General features: G+C 51.0%; 9 protein-coding genes across 9 annotated transcripts; 6 read left to right on the top strand and 3 right to left on the bottom strand.

Moving 5' to 3' along the window:
* Nucleotides 1-615: 615 nt before the first annotated feature.
* Nucleotides 616-2,830, top strand: N7515_004490 (uncharacterized protein; the record flags this gene model as incomplete). Its single annotated transcript, XM_056665234.1, has 2 exons — nt 616-821; nt 877-2,830. 2 exons carry the CDS (start codon nt 616-618, stop codon nt 2,828-2,830), a joined length of 2,160 nt encoding a protein of 719 aa, XP_056522184.1.
* Nucleotides 2,831-3,264: 434 nt separating this feature from the next.
* N7515_004489 (uncharacterized protein) lies at nt 3,265-4,412 on the top strand (the record flags this gene model as incomplete). The annotated part of the gene is made up of 3 exons (XM_056665233.1): nt 3,265-3,267; nt 3,450-4,190; nt 4,263-4,412. The coding sequence occupies 3 exons, from the start codon at nt 3,265-3,267 to the stop codon at nt 4,410-4,412; spliced, it is 894 nt and encodes a 297-aa protein (XP_056522183.1).
* A 970-nt stretch (nt 4,413-5,382) lies between these two features.
* On the top strand, nt 5,383-9,123 carry N7515_004488 (GAF domain-containing hybrid sensor histidine kinase/response regulator; the record flags this gene model as incomplete). Its single annotated transcript, XM_056665232.1, has 3 exons — nt 5,383-5,675; nt 5,741-5,882; nt 5,947-9,123. The coding sequence occupies 3 exons, from the start codon at nt 5,383-5,385 to the stop codon at nt 9,121-9,123; spliced, it is 3,612 nt and encodes a 1,203-aa protein (XP_056522182.1).
* A 930-nt stretch (nt 9,124-10,053) lies between these two features.
* On the top strand, nt 10,054-11,127 carry N7515_004487 (ribosomal RNA processing 1 family protein; the record flags this gene model as incomplete). The annotated part of the gene is made up of 3 exons (XM_056665231.1): nt 10,054-10,099; nt 10,173-10,280; nt 10,343-11,127. The coding sequence occupies 3 exons, from the start codon at nt 10,054-10,056 to the stop codon at nt 11,125-11,127; spliced, it is 939 nt and encodes a 312-aa protein (XP_056522181.1).
* A 362-nt stretch (nt 11,128-11,489) lies between these two features.
* Nucleotides 11,490-13,110, bottom strand: N7515_004486 (uncharacterized protein; the record flags this gene model as incomplete). Its single annotated transcript, XM_056665230.1, has 2 exons — nt 11,490-12,958; nt 13,011-13,110. 2 exons carry the CDS (start codon nt 13,108-13,110, stop codon nt 11,490-11,492), a joined length of 1,569 nt encoding a protein of 522 aa, XP_056522180.1.
* A 439-nt stretch (nt 13,111-13,549) lies between these two features.
* Nucleotides 13,550-16,642, bottom strand: N7515_004485 (coatomer subunit beta; the record flags this gene model as incomplete). Its single annotated transcript, XM_056665229.1, has 5 exons — nt 13,550-13,692; nt 13,752-15,360; nt 15,414-15,803; nt 15,856-16,276; nt 16,338-16,642. The coding sequence occupies 5 exons, from the start codon at nt 16,640-16,642 to the stop codon at nt 13,550-13,552; spliced, it is 2,868 nt and encodes a 955-aa protein (XP_056522179.1).
* A 402-nt stretch (nt 16,643-17,044) lies between these two features.
* N7515_004484 (mago nashi family protein) lies at nt 17,045-17,792 on the top strand (the record flags this gene model as incomplete). Its single annotated transcript, XM_056665228.1, has 7 exons — nt 17,045-17,048; nt 17,093-17,125; nt 17,178-17,273; nt 17,330-17,393; nt 17,444-17,531; nt 17,589-17,714; nt 17,778-17,792. 7 exons carry the CDS (start codon nt 17,045-17,047, stop codon nt 17,790-17,792), a joined length of 426 nt encoding a protein of 141 aa, XP_056522178.1.
* Nucleotides 17,793-18,797: 1,005 nt separating this feature from the next.
* On the top strand, nt 18,798-19,895 carry N7515_004483 (GID4/VID24 family protein; the record flags this gene model as incomplete). The annotated part of the gene is made up of 4 exons (XM_056665227.1): nt 18,798-19,142; nt 19,200-19,347; nt 19,413-19,770; nt 19,829-19,895. The coding sequence occupies 4 exons, from the start codon at nt 18,798-18,800 to the stop codon at nt 19,893-19,895; spliced, it is 918 nt and encodes a 305-aa protein (XP_056522177.1).
* A 1,053-nt stretch (nt 19,896-20,948) lies between these two features.
* On the bottom strand, nt 20,949-21,645 carry N7515_004482 (glycoside hydrolase family 11 protein; the record flags this gene model as incomplete). Its single annotated transcript, XM_056665226.1, has 2 exons — nt 20,949-21,357; nt 21,416-21,645. 2 exons carry the CDS (start codon nt 21,643-21,645, stop codon nt 20,949-20,951), a joined length of 639 nt encoding a protein of 212 aa, XP_056522176.1.
* Nucleotides 21,646-22,700: the final 1,055 nt, after the last annotated feature.

The raw sequence follows: 22,700 nt of genomic DNA, 5'->3' as shown, positions 1-22,700 counted from the left end.
CCTTCAGTAGCTCTAGATTGATCTACAGGGGCTAAGGTCGTGTTGATTAAGGATTAGGGTTGTTTTGGAAACCTGGAACTCACTGGTTTTAGCGCGATTACATTCGCGTATTATATCAGCCAATCAATCGAATATTAAAATACACCGATCTATTTGGAGAAACGCTCCACTAGTTGCGAGGTCTTCAGCACGTGGTGGTCTTAACGCGTGTCTCCATACTATTCATTGCATGCAGCCTACTGCGTATGTGCAAGGGTCATGTCGAAATAAATCCCATACTCCGAAGATGCTAGCTAGTTCGAGAAATGGTACCGCGGCTAGCCAATACCTAATCATGCATACTGTATGAAGAATACACTAGCAAACCGCGCTAACTGCGCTAACCACGCTAAAAGCGGGACCGCCCGGGTCGGACGAGAACTGCTGACTCATACAGAGCTACATAAGTCACATGATTTGGGCCTCAGGTGTAAACCCGCAGTAAAGAGCCCTTGATGCTGCAATTGATGCTGCAACCCCAACTCTTTGACCTTGAATTCTCCCACAGCAGGCTGTTCTGATATGCCAATGACGTGACCAATTCCACCTCATGGGCGACTATCCCATTTCAAAACTATGGCCCTGAAACGTACTCGCGCAGCGCTTGAGGCCGACCTCCAAGCGGAGCAATCCCCATACGCCTTCTACGGAACCCCATTACCCCCACTGGACGAGGGAGTACGCGATGATGGTTCCTTCGTACCAGTATGGAAGCAGGAAGTGAAAGATGAACATGGGAACAAACGTCTCCACGGTGCTTTCACCGGTGGATTCAGCGCGGGGTGAGCGACCCGGAGAATAACAGGTTTTGGAAGAATAACCACTGATACTTTACAGGTACTTCAACTCTGTCGGCTCAAAAGAAGGATGGACGCCCGCAACCTTTGTATCATCACGCCAGAACCGCGCCAAGAAGGAGGAAATGAAACGACCCGAGGATTTCATGGACGCGGAAGACCTGCGAGAGCAAGAAGAAGCCAGACAGTTACAGACCGCCGATGAGTTCGCTGGCTTCGGAACCGAGCATGATGCCACACGAAGAGCAGGTCTGATGGACATATTGAAAACCGGCGGAGAAACTATGGGAGTGAAACTACTGAAAAAGATGGGTTGGCGCGAAGGCCAGGGCATCGGTCCAAAAGTGCGGCGTAGAGCTGATTTGGGCGATACCTCTGCCCCAGCCGCCGATGCCCAGGAGACGTACCTCTTTGCGCCTGAAAACCCACCCCTGGTTGCTTTCATTCGCAAGACCGACCGCAAAGGCCTTGGGTTTGAAGGTGAATCGCGGCTGGAGTCTCACGCTATAGGACCTGCTCCCGCCGAGGAATCCGACTCATTCTTCGGGGGCCGTTTGGCCATACAGGGGAAATCCCATCAACCAAAACCAAAGGTAGCGCGTTCTGGGGGATTAGGCGTTGGCCCTCTCAATGACACTGGGTCGGACGATGAGGACCCTTATTCTTTAGGCCCACAGATCTCATACAACAAGACTATCGGAGGGGACAAGAAGAAAAAGAAGAAGGTCAAACCAGAACCAACAATTGCGTCAGCCAATCCACTCTTGAAATCGAAGCCCGTGTTCATATCGAAGAAGGTAGCAGCTTCACGAGGGTCTGGGGGATTCAGGAAGTGCCGTGACGGACGTCTGCCCCTAGATGGATTCGTTCTTGCGGATGCCATTTCAACCCTATCGATCTCAGAGAAGAAATATGACGCACCTGTCATACCCGAGGATTGGAAATCGACCAAGCAAGTCTCGGCAGAAAAACGAGACCGACAGAACTATGTCTCAACAGCCGATGCTGCAAAAGCCTCGGCGCTCGATCCCGCCTCAAGAGCAGCACTTCTGGGTGAGGCTCAACTGCCTGGCAAGTCTATATTCGATTGGATGACACCCGAAGCACGAGAGAAGATTGCCAGACTCACCGGCAAAACCAATTTGCCCCCGGCTTTAGGAGAAAAGGCACCTAAAGGATACGAACTTCCCGAAGCGCAAAAACGGAAGGATCTTTGGGACCTCGTTCCGAAACTCGACAAGCAGACCGCCGCCCTAGCTCTAGCCCGGGCCGTGAGCGGATGGATGCCTTATCAGGAAGATGAGAGCAAACGTGCACGCTACCGGGCGTTTCTCGAGATTAGTGCTGGGACTCGTGCTACCCTTCCAGAACGGGCGGATGGGGCCAGCACCGATAACTGGGTAATAGAGATGCAGGAGTTCTGCCGAGCTGCAGAGGTCTTCAAACCCATGTCCGGGGCCATGGCATCCCGATTTACATCGTCCTCTTCTGCACCTAAGATTGTCTCTGACGCGCCCGACTCTGCAGAATCTGTGCTGAGCAAACCTGCCGAGAAACCAGATGATCCCGCAGTGGCAGCTGCCAAAATCGGCATGTTCGGTCAAATGACCCGAAGCACCATAGAATTCTACCCATCCCGTTTATTATGCAAGCGCTTCAACGTCAAGCCACCAAACAATGTGCAGCTTGACCCCACAGAACGACCTGCGGCTTCCAGCGCCGGACCGGGTACGCGGTTCGAGTCCGCTGGATTCCAAGCTGACACCGGTCCCAAGGAATTAGTGTCCCAGGAAGTCATGAACCAACTTCTCATGGACTCATTAGGCTATATACCAGGGGCCGACGGATCCGATCCGTCTGCAAATGGCCTCTCTGCTAGAGCGCCGCCACCCGCTATTGAACCAGAGCGCAATGAAGCCCTGGAGGCAGAGCGGCCTGGCGATGCTATTTTTAAAGCTATCTTTGGTAGTGATGACGAGGATGACGAGTTTTGAGTTCGTCCACATCCTTCAATGAGAAATATCTCTTTGTATTTTAAATATTAATACTACACAGTAGTTATGTAGCCCTGCATGTACTGAATTAAGCAATTGTAGTCTGTACAATGTTGATCGCCGTGTCACCGTCGGGAGACCTGCCGGTCCAAGATCAACGAAACGAATCGTGTTGACATCACCAGCGTTCCGGAATGTACTTCTGTGCCTCTCTCTTTTCCTTTGTCCTTTATCACATTTCCATTGCTGTTTCGTTCACAGCTGCCTCCATATTTTGCCTTCATTCCCGCTTCTTCCATACGGAGAAGGTCTGTGCTCCGCAGCCTCGAGGATCTAGTCGCCTTAGAACGTGGAGACCGCCATTGCTCCGCGCCGTCGCCCCCTCTCCCCGCTACTTTCCCCTCCTCATATGGGGGAGCTAGTTTGCGAGCAAGATGGTAAGAACCCGACCCTGATTCCCAGAGCCCATACAATATCATCTCAAGACAGACCGGGCGCATGTCTTGGCGGCTGCTGATCGCATGTCACACACGACTCCGTGCCCAGCCCGTCTCTCCCATCCCATACTCCACAAAGGACCCATAAAAACATAACTAACCCTCAACTCCTTCCAACGTAGGGCTGCGTCGCCTCCGTGCTGTCGCGCAATGTCACCAACCGACCCTCCGACCAACAGGAGCACATCTCACAACCAACACCAAATCAACATGCCGAAGAGACCACTAGGGCGCCAAGGCGACGAACACCGCGCTTCCCAGACGTCCCTCTGAACGAGCACTACAATCAGCCCATTCGGTCGCGTGTATGGCGAAGTAAGCGACGGACGTGGACGCGTGAGCAGCTGGATCGCGAGAGGATCGAATTCTTCGAGACGCGTGTTACCGGTAGACCCGAGATCTGGGCTGCCCTCTCGACGGTGGTTACGCTGGTTCGCAGCGGCGACTTGGTCCTCGCGCAGAGCATAATCGATGCTGCGGGGATTACGCTCCCCACCGGGGATCTGTGCCAGGGTTGCTATGATGAGCACGGTGTGCTTTACAGGCTTCCGCAGTGCGTGGTTAATGATCCGGAAAATATGGTCACTTCTTCTGGGAGTGAGGACGAAAGTGGTGCTGTTTATGGTGAGGATGGGGCCGTTGCGCTTTCGGATGATAAGCTCGCCACAGATGATGGTTCTGGGGATGAGTTGTTATCCCAGGATATTGAGCGTTGTCGTGACGAGAAAGGGAAGACCAGTGAGCGGGACTTGATCAGTGTTCTTGCTCGTTTGAGTGATCGTGAAGGTCGGGATATCTTGATTTCTACTGGAAAGAGCCAGAGCGTCGGCTTTCTGGCAAGGAAGGTGCATCAGAAAGCTAAGGTTGGTTTCCTCTCTCTACGTTCCATCGTCCATTGTTCCGATATGTGGATTTGTGCTGATCTTGCGGCTTAGCTCAAGAATAATGCGCGCGTACGAATCGCTTATCTGGGTCGCCTGCTGAATGAGCAGAAACCGCTCCTTGACCAGGGCTGGCAGACTGGCCATGTTATCACTGCTTTGGTCGTGGTCCCTGCTGATGAGGCTCAAGATCATGAGGATTAAGGGTGGCTTATCACCTTATCCTTTGCGCCCTACACAGTCCTGCGAGCCACAGTCTCTGTCCTTTTCTCTCTCAGCGTTCTGGCGGTTCTTATCATCTGATTTTTTTTTTTTTTCGCATAATACCCCCAGTCGATTTCCTACTCTTGAGTCTTCATTTCACGCTATGTTCCCTCCTATTATTGTTTGGATTTTGGTAGTCTCTCAATGTACGGATAGTTAATACTCGTTTGCCTGTAATCTGTAGGCTCTTTCTTATCCAAATCAAGCACTTTATGACTTATTTTACTTGGCACAATGCTCCATAGTTAATTCTTCGGCGGATGGCTACTATGAATTCCCATGCTCACCGAGGATGCTCTTCGATACTAAAAGCGATGTGTTTGATTTGTTTGGCTTAAGAATCGCCTCACAAACATATGACGTTGCTTTCCATTTTAGGCAAAATTCAAACACGTGATGTCCAGGGGTAGGAGATTGCCCTCAACGCCACCATTCTGGTGATACGTAAGCCATCTCACAATAACCTGCTGACGGCCATCTGCGGCTCAAATCTCACAACTGAATCTTTCTTCACGATATAACCCGTAGCCCTGGGAATGGACCTAGAATCCAGACCCTCTGCCCCCCAACTTTCGGCTCCGGGGTGGGCTGGGAGGATGGAAAAAAACCCCGGAGTAACCATCTAAGCTCGATTAGCACTGAAGGCTTATGTCGATCCATGACAAAAACTAAGGCACAACAGGTATATTGCCATGTTCATCATACCCCTCACGCGCCATTTAGCGAATTTTCCTACCAATGACACAAAGACTGGCTGGTCACGTGCCATATGACGTAGGGCCAAAAACAGGTGGTGTCTATAGCTGACTTTTCCCCTTTTGAGAAACAATCCGCTGTCACTCCCGTACTCTCATGCCATCGAAGATATAATTTACATCCCCGCCTCCCCCCTACTCGTGCTCTTTGGATTATGAATGATTCAGATAGACAGTTGTGTGACTATCAAGCAGATCGTCAGACTCGCGAGGTATATCGTTATTTCCAGCCGGGAAACCCAGCGGTACTGAATGCCACATCTGAATTTGATGAGCATGTGGCCTCTACAGCGGACCTGTCAAGAGTTCCGATTCCTGGTGTACCTGATGCCTCTTCTTCAGAAACCAATTCCACCGAAGCTAGCGCTCCATCTAGTCCAAATACAACTTTGACTTCTTTCGCACAACTAGCTGCGCTTCGCTTGAATGCACAGCGGGCCTTTATTACGTACATCTTTCCCTTCTAAACTTGCATAGAACACATTCTGATCAGATCTGTCTCGACAACAAAAGTATATTGAATACCGACTCTCAATTCATATTGGCCGAAGCTACAAGAAACACGAATATTGGGAGCTCAACCTCGCCCCAAGGGGAAGAGGATGAGCTCCTCACTGGGACATCGACATTATCAAGTGCCTGGAATATATGTCAGGTACCTAAGGCCCTGAATCCTACCAGCTCAAGAGCATAACGGACTAACACGTTCACTCGACCAGCAAACAGTGGCCATTGATTCCCAAGATGGGGTATATCCTTTCCTGATCGTCAACGACCTCCAAGAAGAAGGAAGCTTCAGTGAATTGCCCTTCGTGAAGCAAGCGCCGCACTCTCGTTTCTATGCCGGGACGCCCCTAACGAGTGACAGCGGGATCAATTTGGGATGCCTGTTCGTACTCGACTCAGAACCCCGCGACGGGTTGTCGGATATCGAGAAGGGTACACTAGGGAGAGTGGCGGAGATGGTCATGGACTATCTACTCGTGAGCCGTCAGGCGATAGAAGGACGACGTGCCTCGCGGCTGTCGCGTGGTCTCCATCTCTTTGTCGATGGCAACTCCAGTTTTGCCAGCAATGCTCGCATGTCCAGTCCGTCGATCAGCTCAGGACGGAGCGTATCACCTGGCTTGCTATCCAGATGCTCTCATCCAAGGGGAAGACGATCCGCACGGTCTGAACCCAGCGACTCGGGGCGACCAACACGATCTGAAGGTGGGGAAGTGACCTCCCAAGATCGCATACCGTCTTTGAGTCCAGAGCCCAATCAAAGTGAAATAAGTGCCCCTACAAGCGCAGCGGATTCGATCCAGGACTCCCAACGAAGCAACAGTATTTCGGGGGAGTCATCGGGCAGCAATCATTGGCTTTTTCAACGAGCCGCAAATCTCTTACGACAGAGTCTGGACTTGGATGGTGCTGGCGGGGTGATGTTCCTGGGGGTCAACGACAATACCTCCGAATACGTCGCAGATGGCCACGACTCCTCTGAACCCGCAGATCACGCTCCAATCCTCGCATTTTCCACCCGAAATGACCCATTCTCATACCAGGCAAGCTCGACATTGTCTGACCCAGCTGTCAATTTGGACAATGACTTCTTGAAGCAATTGACGCGGCGTTATCCCAAAGGGAGACTCTGGTCTTTCCATCGCGATGGGACCTTTTCCACTGCAGAAGAACAGTCCGCCAACGAATCTCAAAAACAAAGGAAGAAGTCTCGGCCCTCAGAGACCAGCAAACTGAATGACTTCTTTCCTGAAGCAAGTCAGGTCATGTTTGTACCTTTATGGAATGCCACAGACTCCCAGTGGTTCGCCGGGTGTTTCTGTTGGACTCCCCAGCCAACGCGAGTTTTCAGTCAGGCCGTTGATCTGAGCTCAATCTTTGCCTTCGGGTCTTCTATCATGACCGAATACAGTCGCGTTGAATCAGTCATCGCAGACCGCCAAAAGGGCGATTTTATTAGCAGCATCTCTCACGAATTACGAAGTCCTCTACATGGTGTCTTAGCTGGCGCCGAGTTCATGAGCAGCACGAACCTGGACCAGTACCAGGACACCCTTCTTGATACGATAAATGCATGCGGCCGCACACTCTTGGATACGATGAACCAAGTTCTTGACTTCAGCAAAATCATGTCATTGGAGAGACACAAAAAGATCTTCAAGCGTGGAAAAGATCCTTGGAAATCGAAACCCCCGGAGGACCATGTGACGCGCTTGGATCCATTGGTCTCGACTGATGTGTCTCTCTTGATAGAGGATGTTGTGGAAAGTGTGTGTTTAGGTCATTCCCACTCAACGATCTCATCCACCCGGACCAGCCCCCATGCAGTTGTCTCGTCAGATTCACATTCCCACTTGAGACCGAAGGACGACGAAATTGAACCCATTCCGGAAGTGGATGTGGTTGTTGATATTCCAGACAATGCCTGGATGTACAAAGTCCAGCCAGGATCGCTGAGACGTCTGGTCATGAATATTCTTGGAAACTCCTTAAAATACACAAGTAAGGGCCAAGTCTGCATTTCTATCGAGACCACTGAACGCAATAAGACTCGCTCGCGACACCAGGGACTCGAGGATATGGTGACATTGACCGTCTCAGACACGGGCAAGGGAATCTCAAAAGAATACCTCCGGAAGCACTTGTTCACTCCATTCGCACAGGAGGATACACTGTCAGTAGGTACCGGCCTTGGTCTGTCAATTGTTCGCGGCATTGTGAAAACTCTCAACGGAAAAATCAAGATCCGAAGCAGACAGGGCAAAGGCACTACTGTCAAAGTGTCTCTTCCGCTCGAGCGTTCAACGGAAGAAAAAAGCTCAGAACCAACGTTCCACGAGGGAAGCCCGGACCGAGAGATACCCAAGACATCCTCTCAGGTGCTTCGGGGTAAGCTAACAGACAAACGCGCCGCGATCTGGGGAGTTGATCCTTCAGATCTCGGTCAGTATCCTTTCTGGGCTTCCATAGCCCGGTATATGACAGATTGGTATGGGTTGCAGCTGGTTTCTTTGTCCGACAACCAAGACGTTGATATACTGTTTGCCGATGAGAGGGATCTGTCTTCAAAAGACATGCGCAATTTCCCCACTGGATTACCAAACTTGCTCGTCTTTTGCGGCGACTCAAGCAGCTACTGTGACCCTAGAGAGAAATGGGCATATCTTACTAGCCCTTTGACAATCCTCCATCGACCCTGCGGTCCACAGAAACTGGGCAGGGCCATTTTGAATTGTCTTAACCCGAAGCCAGCGTCACCTGTCCCGCAACCGCAGGACCTCACAGACGAGAGCGTCCTCCCAGAACGATTAGCTGCTGCACGCCCAGCTGTCGACCCCTCAGACCCCACAGGAAAGCCCTGCGACTCCATGGATCCCGCAGGGCATAATCCTGCTGCCAGTTCCCGCCCAGAGATGCCCGGTCACTCGTTGTCTTCTTCGTCGACTCTTCTTTCTACCGGCCCAGGCTATTCTGGCAAATCACCCGGGAGAACCAGACCTCGAGTCTTGGTGGTCGATGACAACAGTATCAACCTCCACCTGCTGGTGACATTCCTGGACAGACGAAGACTCGTGGTCCTCGACAAAGCAGAAAACGGCCGAGCAGCCGTCGATGCAGTCGAACGGATGCTGCGAGGCTACGACCTTATCTTCATGGACCTGTCGATGCCGGTCATGGATGGATTTGAAGCGACGCGCGCCATCCGAGCGATTGAAAAAGAACGGGAGGGCTGTGTCCCAGCAACTATCATTGCATTTACTGGACTCAGCAGTTCACGCGATGAGACCAAAGCATTGGACTCGGGAGTGGACGTGTTCCTTACGAAGCCTGTCTCTTTCAAGGCGGTATCAAGGCTCATTGATGACTGGGACAGAAAACATTTGAACTAAAAATCATTGGCGATATTTTGCGAGGTCGTTCCGGGCATTACATGCAGGCTGGCTCGACCACATCCACGGGTTGGATGATTCTCATTTCTTACGGTGTTTTCTCTCATTTTTTTCTCTCATTTCTTCTCGCGTATGTGATTCCCTTTGCTGCGCCTTGTTTCAGCTGCAGTTCGGATACATTTTTGGATTGGATGGATGGATGGCAATATTTTCATTTGCACTAGGTATGTCTATTGTGCCTGTATGGTTTCAAGGGCGTTTTACATCACTAAGTAACGGTTAATTGTACACGAAGCTTGTGTTACTTTTGACTATCTTTGCAGCTTACAGCTCTTGGTGTCTGGGCCAACTCTATGCTGAGTACTCCGTACTACTGCGTAGTCGCTCAATGGCAACTAGAAGCATTGACAGCTCTGGAAAGACTATGGGTGAGTCCTTGTTATACTGACAGATGTGAGCTACTGATATCTCTTGCGCATAGAGCAAAGACTCTCACTGAGCAGACTAGCAGTCAGCAAGTCAATCTGAGCAACACAGAGACGACTAACCTATGTCCAACTAACAACCTGAACATGCTCAAGCTTCCTAACGGAGATGTACTCCGGTAAAAACAAGCATTCTGCCTCAGGCCACTAGTAGCCTCAGGCAACATCCATTAGCTAATCAAATCCGGAGCTCCCCAACAAACAATGCAAACACTTTATCGCAAGAAAAAAAAAGTAATTTATCGCAATCTTCAAGTTGGATCCTGAATAAAGACAGCATTTCGATAGTCTCGAGTTGCAAACCGAACCTGATTGACAGTATATCTCCAAAGGTAGTCTCTATCTACCTTGAGACCACCTCACCACCTCCAACGATACCCCGATATCCAACGAGCATTTCCAATTCCTCCTACCAATTGAGATAGAAAAAAAGAAACCATACAAAATGGACGGCCAAAAAACTCCCTTTGTCAGGGAGCTCGGTTCAAGTGGTATGTGGACATACCTATATACGATCCTATCACAGGAAGAAGACGAAGACTAATATCTATATCCCAAATACAGAACGCAAAGTCCGCGACAAGGCCCTCAATTCCTTAACCCAATTCGTGCGCTCCCGCACCGATCTGACCCTCGTCGACCTCCTCAAATTGTGGAAAGGCCTGTTCTACTGTACGAGCCCCATTTCCCCCTTAAAATTCAAAAATCCAGCAGAAACTAATCCTCTTTACCAGGCTTCTACCACTCCGACCGACCCCTAACACAACAAGCCCTCGCCCGCGCGCTCTCTTACACCCTCGTCCCCTCCCTGCCTCACCAAACCCTGCACCGATTCCTGCGCGCCTTCTGGATCACCATCGGCCGCGACTTCCACGCACTAGACCGCATCCGTCTGGACAAGTACCTGATGCTGATCCGTTTCTATGTCGGTGTTGCATTTGAGGTCCTGCTGAAGAACGAGTCGGCAAAGAGCGACGGGAAAAAGCGCAAGAGGGACGATGCTGCTAAGGGTCGTGGGAAGAAGTTGAAGAAGCAGGATGAGGATGAGACTGAAGCTGCGGATGAGAAGGAAGAGGAAGAGGGAGACGATCTTGAGGCTAAATACCCTGATCTGGCGGCTTATATTGCTATCATTGAGGAGGGTCCGCTTTGTCCTTTGAACTATGATGAGGATCAGGATACGGAGGAGGGGGATCCGAATTATGTTCCTATGCCGCATGGTCCGGATGGACTGCGGTACCATCTTATTGATATTTGGATTGATGAGTTGGAGAAGGTTCTGGAGTTTGAGGAGGTGGAGACCGAAGGTGAGGAGACGAAACGGAAGATTAAGGGTGATGTGCCTATGGAGCTTATTCTGAGGCCGTTGGAGAAGCTGCGCGCTGAGAGTGCTTACAAGCCTGTTCGGACGAGGGCTGCGGAGGCTTTGCAGGATGAGCGGTTGTTTGAGTGGGGAGTGAGGACGAGGGAGGTTGAGGAGGAGGACGAGGATGAGGAGGAATGGGGTGGTTTTGAGTGATTTACTCCTATGGATTTGTATAAACAAATTGAATTGATTGTACAGCGTGCTAGCGATTGAGTCCATCGCTGGTTCTCTTGTTTGGGAACAGCTGGAGCAAAATTAAAAGATACAATGTAAAAGCTATCGGCCACAAGACTGTATTCGCATGGCTCTGTTTCATTCGCTGTAACTGTACAGTCTGGTCACAGAGTTTCGAGTGTCTCTTAAGACATATTGACAAAGCGCCAATTCTTCTGCGCTAGGGTATCAAAGGTGAATGCAAGAACTGGGCAAAGCACTGGATATATAAGGAAAAAGCCGACTCCACGGAATGATAGGTCGATAGCCAACGGCGGCTTGCGTTCTAGGTGATTCAAAGCTCAGCTCATCAGGGGACCTGGTGCCTCGTAGGAACGACCCGATTTGGTGAGAATAGTACCCAGACCCTGGTGAACCTCAGCCTGGAATGCCTCGAACGGCATTCGTTCACCGTCAATGCTGAGGTAGCCATCTTTCTGGCGAGGAGTTAGACGGAATGCGGACGCCTTGCGGAGGTGCATGTCTGGCATATCGAAGAAGCGACCCGTGGGGACTTCATTCATCATGCTAAGTGCTGTGCCACGGCTGATTTTACCGTCAATGGTGATCACGTCCATGAGGCCGTCGTCCGGCAATGTCGCAGGGAACATGTTTGTGTCTTTCGACATAATAGCCATATTTCCAGCGTAGAAATTCCCCATCGTTTCGCCGGAGACAGCTTCCCATCCCGACGGCAGCTCATCTGTCACTGTGCCGTACTTCAGCTCTGGTAAACCCGGGGACTCAGCTGCGATCTCGAAGCGTTTGCTGTCAGCATCCGGCTGCTCTGGGCGAGTAGACCATGCAGCGTAGTGCGCTTTAATCGCCTCCTTGTCGCCAATTTCCACCTTGATGGCTATGTCACAAGGCCAAATCGTCTGCCGCAACAAGCGGACTAGGAAACCGTATGTGAACCGCTGAGCGCCCATCCAGCGAATATTCTCCGTGCCCAAATCACACTCGGCAACGATGCCAAATGACTGAGAGAGGAAAGAGAGTGTGCGCGAATCCTTCTGCGTGATCGAGATCAAGTCCAAGGGTGTTCTCAGCCCTTTAACAATGCCCAACGCCGCAATGGAGACGCTACCAGTCCCAAAGGAATTCCATGTCAACCCATTCCCAGAGCCACATGGGAGCAGCGTAACGGCGATCTGGGCCAGCGCCTTCCGAGCATCCGGCCGCTTGCCCAGTCCATTGAAAACCTCATAGGGCAAACCGTCGCCGGAGCAGCAAACGACTGCATCGTAGGCGTCAAGATCGAGCTTTTCCGCAATCTCAATAGCATGGCCCCTGTATTCGGTCTGCTGTACATCGACCTGGCATTTCGCCGCGGCGAAAACTGGCGCCGCATATCGCTGGTACAAGCTCGCAGCTGTCCCCTTCCCACCAAATGGATTGACCAACACCTTCAACCGCTTGCCACGGATCGCCTTGCCATACGCCAGAGAAAGAAGCCTCGTAACCCATGTCTCGACGGCCTTCTTTTCTTTTTCGGAGATTTGGTATTGGACGGTTGTTACGGAAACATTGTCCTTGGCAGCGGGCTGTGCGTACGCGATGACAAGATTGGAAGCAGTGACTTCGGCGCCGAGGATGTTGTACAGCGAAATAGCATGGTTCGTCTCTGGTTCTACAAGTGCGCGCAATAGCTCGGTCAGACTGATTCCATTGAACAGCATTGCGCGACATAACGCAGAGATGGGCTGGACAAACTTACTAGAATGGAGCAATCCGCAGCAGCGACGATCTTTCTTGTGAGTCGAGCGGTCATCTACAGTATAGGTAAGCATTTGCCAGCGTGCCGGGGATGGAACAGTGCATACCGCGAATGAAGAGCGAGTCCGCGCTGACGGTTAACGAAACAGATTGGTCAACAATGAGAGTCATGTCGTGCGGCTCCTGCGATTCGTCTAGGGATGTCATGTTGAATAAGGATGGAATCTCAGGACATTATTGATAAAGCGGAGGACTCCGAATGGAGGCTAAGGATAAGACAAAGAGATGCGCATAGGCCGCGCCGCCGCGGAGTTCCGGTGGGCCCGTGGTAAGTGGTCCCTGCATCGATCTCTATGACAACATTCCACAGGCACAAGTCCGACTACTGCAGTATCTACATGTAGGACAAGGGGTGTAATGTAGATATCGTAGTAGACTGTAGACACTACTAACCATACGCTTATTATACGCTTGAAAGATTTAAAACATTGTTTTCTATCCACTACTCCCGATGAGACATCCATCCCATCTACACATAAAGAGACATATAAGTAACCAAATTCGTCTCGAAAATGAAGAGAATAGAACACGAGAAAGAGGGGAAAAAAGCATGATATAGACCGCAAACCGCTGGAAAAACATTGACTTATGCAGCCGCTGCCTTGAGGCCCTTCAGAGAGCCCAAGCTCAGTGCTAGACCCTGTGAGCGACTTCTTATGCGCACAAATCCTGTAATCGGCCCATCGTCTCCTTCCTTCTCGATACTCAGGTTTGCCAAGGCATCCTCGCCTAGTGATATAGTCAGTAATCATTTCTCATAGAAGGGAAGCTGTCAGGGGGGTACATACCAAATACACTGCGAGCATAGAGGTTCGCGCTCAGGAAGCGGCAATCGCCCTGGAGAGAAGCCTCAGGCGTCAGGCAGGCCATATTGGTGCTATCCATCAGCTGCTTAAGGAAGTCACGCAGAGTCTTGGCCTTGGAGTTGATGTTGACCTTGTTCTCCCATTCGAACTCAGTCCACATGGTCCGGAACTGAGTTTCGGTGCAGTGAGCAGGCTGGATATAGTCCATGATGTCGGCATGGATGTCGTTGAGGATGACGACGTGAGTCTCGGTAGAGCTGGCGCCATCGTACACAATGTTACCAAAGATAACGCCGGTGTCGGTCGATGAAACCTTGACTGTAGCCTGCACGTTCAGGAAGTCACGCGGGCCGAGGTTGTTGGTGGATGGTCGCTCAACGACCTTGAGGTCACCGAGGGTTGCGAACTCCACAGACAGATTCTGCAGAGTCTCCGTGGTTTGGTTAACCAACAATACATCAAGAATAATATCGAATTGGTGGACAGTGACATAGGCTTCGGCGTAGACCGGGTCGGAGAAACCGGTCAGTTGCACCACCCGGCTGAGTTTTGAAGATACATCCTCCACAGTCGAATCACCGCCGGTAGCCTTGACAAGGTCCATTTCGATCTCTTCGCCGCCCTCGACAGCGTTCTTCTTGGTGAATTGGCGAATGGGGATGGCGTCGTCAATCTGCACGGCAGTCTTCGCCTTCTCCACTGCCTCCTTGGCAGCTCTCTTCTTATCTTCAACCTGCACCATGGCGCGGAATGCCTTCCGCGTGTCCTGCAAGAAAGTAGCCTCGAGCTCCTTCTTCTCGGAGAATTCGGCGAGCGAGCGCAGACAGGTCAAGATACGATCGACTGAGTCCTCATCAATAGGGGCCTTGACGAAGTGAGATTGGCCAACACGCATGATGGAGATCATGATAAGCATAGCCTCGGCGCGGAGAGCATTGGTGCGGGCTGTATCTTGAGAAACCTCGGAATGGCGCATAACCAACTTGGTCAAAGTCGAAGAGAGCACGGTTGCCAGGTAGTAGTCGCCGTCCAGGATCAGCTGGCGCAGGGGAGGCTTTTGCGCAGCTTTGACGGCCTCCAGGCGAGCGGCTGCCGCGGACTGGCTGGTGAGAGCACTTTCGGTGGCGTAGGTACCATCTGCAAGCACCTTTCGCGATCCAGTGGGCGCGGCCTTGGATTGGCCGTTGGCCTGCTCCATAAGCAAGGCGTTGTCATCCGGGACCTCATCCAGAAGCCGTTGTTCGGATGCCAAGATGGGAATCTCACCCAGGCTGGCTCTGATCGTCTTCCAAGCATCCCGAATATCCTTCTCCTCCAGGGAGTATTCACCAACAACCCAAAGAACTCCGCGATAGACCTTACCAGCCCGAACCTCGCTTAAAGTCGAAACCAAGCGGGCAACGATCGACCCACGCAGGTCAGGGAACTTCTCCACAACCTCTTTGACGAACGAAATCACTTCGACGGCAGAGTTGCTATTGAAATCGGCAATGAAATCCATCAGGAGATCAACAACGCTGGCAGCAATCTCGGAGAACTTGATGGCGCAGGAGTGTATTGACTGCACCAACGCCTGGCGATACTCGCAATTCTGTCCGGTTCGTTAGCATCGCTTGATTGGTGCATAGTGACTGTACGGCATACCTGATCATAATTTCCGTCGACCGTCTTTGCAAGCTCCTTCTTAAGCAGCATGATGATCTCCTCCACATTCTTGCTTGAAACCATCTCCATAGCAAGGTTGAGAGCCTTTCTCCGGACATCAATGTCAGGGCTGCTAAGAACCCGCAGAGCCTCCATGGTTAAATCATCCAAAACACCCTCATTGCGAATCCTGAGCTGGTCCACGCGTTCCAAACAAATGAGCTTGACATTGTTATCAGCCTCCCGAATCGCGAGTTCAATCAGCTTGCCCGCAGCGGCTTTGACGGCAACAGGGTTGCTTGTGAGGGCGGTAAGAGACGTTGCGGCTTCGTAAACGACGGTGCTTGTGGAGGCATCGAGGAGCTCGAGCATGAGTTTTAAGTATTTCGACTAGTTCTCGTTAGTGAGGACGACACAATGATGGTTAGCCACCCAAACCCACCTTATTTTGAGTGTTCTGTACTGCATCCTTCCGGAGGAATTCCAATTCTGCTAGTTGCAGCAACTCATCTGTGTTGGGAATCGTGTCGAATGTCGTGCGCAGATACTCGAGTGCCTTCTGATGGCTAATAGACATCAGTGCTGCAAATGCATTGCGCTTGCAGGTGCTGTCGGTCTCCGACTCGAGGAAGGTCTGAAGCAGCTCCGGCGCGTCGGGGATGAGGGATTCGGAGTGCAGGAAAATAGAGGACACAGCCCAAACTGCATTTTTGCGGACATAAGCGTGACGGTGTTCCAGACACAAACGTGCGGAGGAAAGGAGGGGTTCAATAAGCTCTGGTTCGCGTAGTTTGGTGAGGAATCGGAGGGTATTGCCTCGAATGTATTCGTTGGGGTGTTGAAGATCGTTGCGAATGCCATTGCTGTGGAAAGAACGGTGTTAGACATAAGAGGAGAGGCGACAATGGCCAGGGGTGCCCTTACCAGACTAGAATCATCTCCTGCTTAAGCTTGCCGCTAGCATCGTGCTTGGGGCAGATCTCATAGAAGAAATAAAGCAGCTTCTTCAATGGCTTGCTTTTCGATGGCATCACAAACCGAATGATGTGCATGAGGATTTGCGGCATGGGGTCTCCATTCAGCATGATGGAGACAATTGTCCGCATTGTTTCCAACTTGGTCTCATCGTTGCCTTTTTCCAGCTGCAGCTTCAACTCCTGCACTGTCGGTTGGTCGGCAGTGTTGTCCACGTGGAGCAGACTGTAGGTATTCTCAAGAAACGACGCCATGGTGGTGGAGTAGGGGGAATCGGAACGAAAGAGAGCTGCAAGTTGTCAGTTCCGGGGTTGTTTTGGGGACACATCAGCATGTAGGAGTCAACACATACACTAGGGGGTAATTCTCCCAGAAACAGGAGTTTGCGCCAAATGTCGAGAACAAGCAATTAGTGTAAAACAGCACCCCTCGCCAGCCTTGAAATCATTAGAGGGTTATATGATGCGCAATGGGGAGGGACAATCAACTTGTCCCTTAATCTGGCCCCGTCTGTGTGGATGACTAAGCAACCCGCCGCTTTTCAACTGCCACTTTGACGTCGACTGCTCTCTATCTTGCATTTCACGACTTGTTACCATTGAGCTTCGCCAAGATGTCGAATGAGAATTTCTACGTCAGATACTAGTAAGGATGTCATGAGTGAGCCCAGGTTTCCTCAGCTGCTGACGGTCCTCACAGCTCAGGTCACTCTGGGCGATTTGGACATGAGTTCCTAGGTAAGTGCACGAAGGTGGTTGCCCTTGGATTCAGCTGCTAACTTGCGCGCAGAGTTTGATCTACGCACCATTTCCGAAGGTAGCAGTGCCGCCGTACGATATGCGAACAACTCGAACTACCGCAATGATTCCCTCATCCGCAAAGAAAGTGAGCAGCGACTTACACGCCCAAAGGCGAAGCGGACTTAAGCTGATAGAGACCAGTGTGTGTGAGCGATGCGATGGTCGAGGAAGTGAAGCGCATTATCAAGCAAAGTGAAATCCTCAAGTGTGCAACCATAACCCAACGGAAAGAATACAGGCGCTAACCCGGTCTAGGGAGGACGACTCGAAGTGGCCTCAGAAGAATAAAGACGGACGTCAGGAGCTGGAGATTCGCCTTGGAAACGAGCACATCTCCTTTGAGGTATGTAGCCGGAATACCTCATGCGCACAGCGATCAAATCTAATTCTAAACGTATAGACCGCCAAAATCGGCTCGCTAGTCGACGTGACCGAATCAGACGATCCCGAAGGACTTCGAGTCTTCTACTACCTTGTGCAGGACCTAAAGGCTCTTGTCTTTTCACTCATCTCCCTCCACTTCAAGGTACCGTTATCAGTCCTAGCTCCCCACCTTTTGGGCATCGTTTGACCATTCGCCGCTTTACAGATCAAGCCCATCTAAGCGTCAAGCGCACAACTGAAATGAAGATGATACGGGAGGTTTTGATTTGAGATACTCATTAGGCGTTCATTGAGGGTTTCTTGGGATGCGAACTCAGCTACAGCACCAAACGAATAAATTATACCACTCAGCCATGCACTTGACACCTTACTAGCCTGTTTGATCTCGTCTGGAATTCATTGGACTTGTATTATTGATGCTCCAGTCTTCATGAGTGCTAGCGCTTCCGAGGTTGGCTAATAGAAATCTGTAAAGAAGATACCTAGCATTGTTCTGCTTGAGTGTGATTCAGCTTCCAATCACACAGAGTGTGTGCATCTGCTGTACCCAAAGGCCATTCCCAACATTGCATGGCAGCATACTTTAAGGTTTCTCTCAGACACAGGAATGGCGGTCATCGAGACACTGTTTTTCTCACCGAGATCGGGAAGTATTTTGGGATCGCGGCTTCATTGGGTTGAGGTTTCGTGCCAGTTGAGTCCCTCAATGGCCTTTGCGCTTGAAACTGCTCAATCCATAATTCTCTCAAACACACATTCGAATATCTCTCAGCCTCGGCAGAAGTAGTGAGCTCCTCGCGAATCAGCTATTGGACGGTGATCAGATCATGCAGGCTGGAGATAAGTGGTCTTAAGAGGCGTGTACGTTGCAAAGAGGTTCTAGACAGATCTGAATTCCTGTGGGAGCTTGCAAGATTCACTTGGTCAGAGAGGCTGAGAGGTGTGTTGCAGTGGAGTGAGAGTCTAGATGGAAGTCGCGATCCGAGTCGTTGCCTCAGGCATTTACATTACCTAAACAATTGAAGTGGCGCCGCGCCAGGCGCAGAAACAGCTGACCCACCTGCTTGTCCCCGCATTGCTCGTTGAGGCCTTAAAGGACTTAGTTCGCTGATCTTGAATGATTCATCCCTCTTGCTCTCTTACTATTTTTTTTCTCTTCTTGCTCTCATTTTGGTTTGGAGCATCTTGCTTCGATTCGATGTCCCCTCTCTTTCCCTGATCTGCAATGCCGACACCGAGTGATTCGATCGCCGAGGCGATCGCCGCCCGCACGACATGTCCACCCGAGCCCGACAGGACTCCGACCTGGCGCGACACACCGGATAGCGCATCAAACGGGGACCCTCTTGAGGGATTATCACCTGAGATTCCAATTGCGCCCTCTGTCCCGAGTCGATCTGATACCGGCGGTACTCCCGAGCCGCTGAAGGTGGAGGGGAAGGTGACGAGTGTCGAAGAGGATGAGCCCGTCCGGGCTACCTCACCCGCCGAGTCAACCTGCCCTTCCAATCAGTCGCTAGAAACTTCCTCCGGGTCCTCACTTCTAAGTTGGGAATTTTCTAACGTTCGTGTAAGTATTGGTCCTCAGTTGTTCGGAGTATCTCCTGTCACCTGCTAATCGTCGCAGCTTACACCGAACCATACTTCATTTCTTCGTTCCGGCAGCAAGTTCGTTGGAACACAGCAATCGGACCGTCAGGTTTACAATGTCGATGTCGAGATTAAGCATGTGGATATGGCTGAGTCCTACCTCTGCGGTTATCTCCGCATTCAAGGTATGTGATTCGTGCGCATCGGGGACGTGCATGGGATCTAGCCCAGCTAATGCTGTTCCCCACAGGCCTTACAGAAGACCACCCTACTTTGACCACCTTTTTCGAAGGAGAGATTATTGGTACCAAACACACTTTCCAGACTCGTAATGAGGCTTGGGGCGCATCGGAAAAGACCGACCTACACCATTGGTCTCGGTTTCCTGCCTGGCGTCCCTTGGCTAAACAGGCCAAACGAGCCGACTTCACATACCGCAACTTTACCCAGCGTGAGCACATATTTATGAGATGGAAGGAGTCGTTCCTGGTACCCGATCACCGGGTCCGGACTATTTCGGGTGCCAGTTTTGAGGGATTCTATTACATTTGCTTCAACCAGATTGAAGGAACCGTCAGTGGGGTCTACTTCCATGCAAAGAGCGAGCGGTAAGTAACCATACTGTGTTCGACAATGCCCGATGTGTCAATGCTAACTATAGCACAGGTTCCAACAACTTGAACTCAAGCATGTCGAAGATCGTGGATGTGCACCAGCAGTCGAGTTCCGCTAGATTCTGCCGAGCTCGCTTGCTGGTGCCTTCATTGGTGAATTTCCGCATGGCTCTTTACCTCTTACACCTCCCATATCTTTCATCCCTTTGTGTCCGGTGCCTTATGGCTGCGCAGTGCTTCCTGATCACTATGCCATCGAGAGACTTTTGGTATTCTCAAAATCTGTTTCGTTCGCCTTCTAATCTTTCTCTTCCGCCTTCCGCTTCCCTTGAACCTACCACTGTCTTGATGAACATTTGGACTGCACACACATGCAAACCAAATACCCCCAAGACCGCCTCCGTCCTCAGGCAAAGCTTGCCTATACCCACATCACCTAACTCATGCCTCACGACTTTGCAATCTACGAAACGGCGTTTCCTCTCGAGCTACGGCGGCCTGGCTGGTTTCTGCGCCCCTCTATTTGGAGTAATTTCATCTCTTCTTCGTGTTTCCCTATTTTCCACTTATCTCTTGTTAAAGTATTACTTGTCGTTACCTCCTATTTGAGCTATCGGGCTGGCCAGTTGTCCAAATCGAGTTTATTTCCGTCTTCCAAAACGTGTCTCTTATAGCTACTTCTATGCCATATCAGTATAAGTACCTCGCGCCTCTTTCAAGGTCTCCACATAATGGAACACATACGTCAGCTTAAGTCTCGCTCGCTGAGTGTCTCACAGCACAGGGTGGTCACTCAGTGACCACCGAATTGTACTTAGTTAGCAGTCAGATGATGCTTAGGGATGCTCAAAAGACAGGCATCGATCAGTAGGTTTATGAACGCCAACACAGTAGTTCTGCATGAAAATGGGCTTTATTGGCGGCCTTACGGGCCTTCACTAGTGGGCTATGGGATAGGTCGGGCTTTGAAGGTTAGGCCCATAGAATATTGTCTGTGCGAGTTGAAAACGCAGCAGCCGCCAGCTCCACCCCCGCCACACCATATACGGTCTCGACTCTCGACATTGGAAAATGCCAAACCCCCAGTTCGATCATCTCACACCACCCGAAAAGAGAGCTCGGCTTTCAAACCCCTTCGACCACTAAGCCTCTCTCAGCTCTTAAGAGATAGCTTAGTTGATAGTGACCTCGGCGCTGCCAGAACCACTCCAAGCCTCGACGGCCATGACCTGGTAGTTGAAGTTGCTGTTGCCGAACCCATGCTGAGCCCAGAAGTTGAAGTGGTTACCAACAGTCACCGTTCCAGAGGTGCGCTTGCTCTGACGAACGGAGAAGTACTGGGTGAACGTGCTAGTTCCCGTGATGGAAGGCTGGTTGACCCGAAGGTCGGAGCAGACTTGGTAGGTGCCTCCATCAGAGGACACGGTACCAAGGCCAGTGGCCGAGCCCGAGCTGCAGGGGTTGTAATTGCCGTAGCTCTCGACGATGTAGTATTCAGCCTGAGGGGAGTTGACCCAGCCGTACACAGCGAGGTAAGAGCCCGAGTTGGCGGCGTTGTAGTTGGCAGAGTAGGAAATAGATCTGGCATACATGTTAGTATATTCCTTGACTTATGTTTTGAAGGATATAGTGCACCCACCTGGCGGCACCGGTGGTCCAGCCCAAACCAACAACGAAGTCGTTGCTGACTCCCTGCTCCCAGTACATGGAGAATTGTCCGGCACCCTGGTTGGCGCTGAAGGCACCGAGGTTGCCGTTGTAGTTCTGGACGTAGTTGATGCCAGTAGCACGCTCCACCAGAGCAGGTTCGGCGGCAGGGGCGGCGAGTGCCGTGGCCAAGAGGCTGGCGAAAGCTGCAGTAAACTTCATGATGATTGACGAGAGTTGAATGTGGGTGAACGGGATGGGTGGAACTGGAAGGAAAGCCTGAGTTGGTCCATTCTGCGAGGCCGTTCTACCTCTATTTATATTCTGAGGAAATGAGGATTTATCCTTTACCCCTGTACGTCGAAGCGATTCAGATCCGTGTAGTTTGTCCAGTAATCCTTGGGGTGGTTGAAAGGGTGGAGCTGGAGCCTGTTTCCAGAGACAACACTACAAGTCCTGGAGTTTCCCAGCTTACCGGCTCAATACTGCAGTTGGCTAAAAGGGTTGCAGTTGGCTAAAATGACTGCAGATGGCTAATAGAACTGCAGTTGGGTAACAGTTGGGTAAAATGTGTGGGGAAGCGGGGATTCTTCAGCGGGTTCCCCACAGATTTTTGCCGGGGAAGTCGGGCTGCCAGGCACATAGTAGTTATTCACTTATACCACTAGTTATACTCGCTGATCGACAATGAACTGTATACCTGATCGACCGAATGAACCTTGGAACACATCCTCGTTGATCGTTCACATAATACGTAAACGCTTTCCGTCTGGTGAGGCTATCCGACTGTCCGACATGGTGCGGTCCCAATTGCTTGAAGGCCGGCAATTCAATGTAACATGGTCTCGACTACTAGTTAGGCTAACTAGATGAGGTTAATATAACTTTTGATTAGCCATCTTCCTGAAGAATCCCCCTGGGCCCCTTTATTTCGATCTCGTGACGATTCTCTCGGCTTCAGCTCCACCGTTATGACCTTCCCAGCCAATAACAAGGATGTGGCGATTCTCACTAGCCTGAAGAAACTAAATTTTGGCTCGATCGTATGGAAGATACTAGGCATAGTAGACCCTTGAATTTTCCGTAGAATTGGGTATATACCTGCGCCTCGGCTTCTTTCTCTAGTCCCGGCCTGGTTGCTTTTCCGGTAATAGTTTCGTTTAGTCGTTCAGTAGATAAGTCCTCTATACTGAATTAGTGATTGGATGTACAAGGTGATCTTCGTCTGTGGTGGAGCTTCACGTCTGGACAAACGCCGTCCAGGATACCTCTACCCT

The sequence above is a fragment of the Penicillium bovifimosum genome (assembly GCF_028826915.1).
Source record: "Penicillium bovifimosum strain IBT 22155 chromosome Unknown utg000004l_segment0_segment0, whole genome shotgun sequence".
NCBI classification, from domain to species: Eukaryota; Fungi; Ascomycota; class Eurotiomycetes; order Eurotiales; family Aspergillaceae; genus Penicillium; species Penicillium bovifimosum.
The sequence above is the reverse complement of the archived record's forward strand: the minus strand, read 5'-3'. Positions and strand labels throughout refer to the sequence as shown.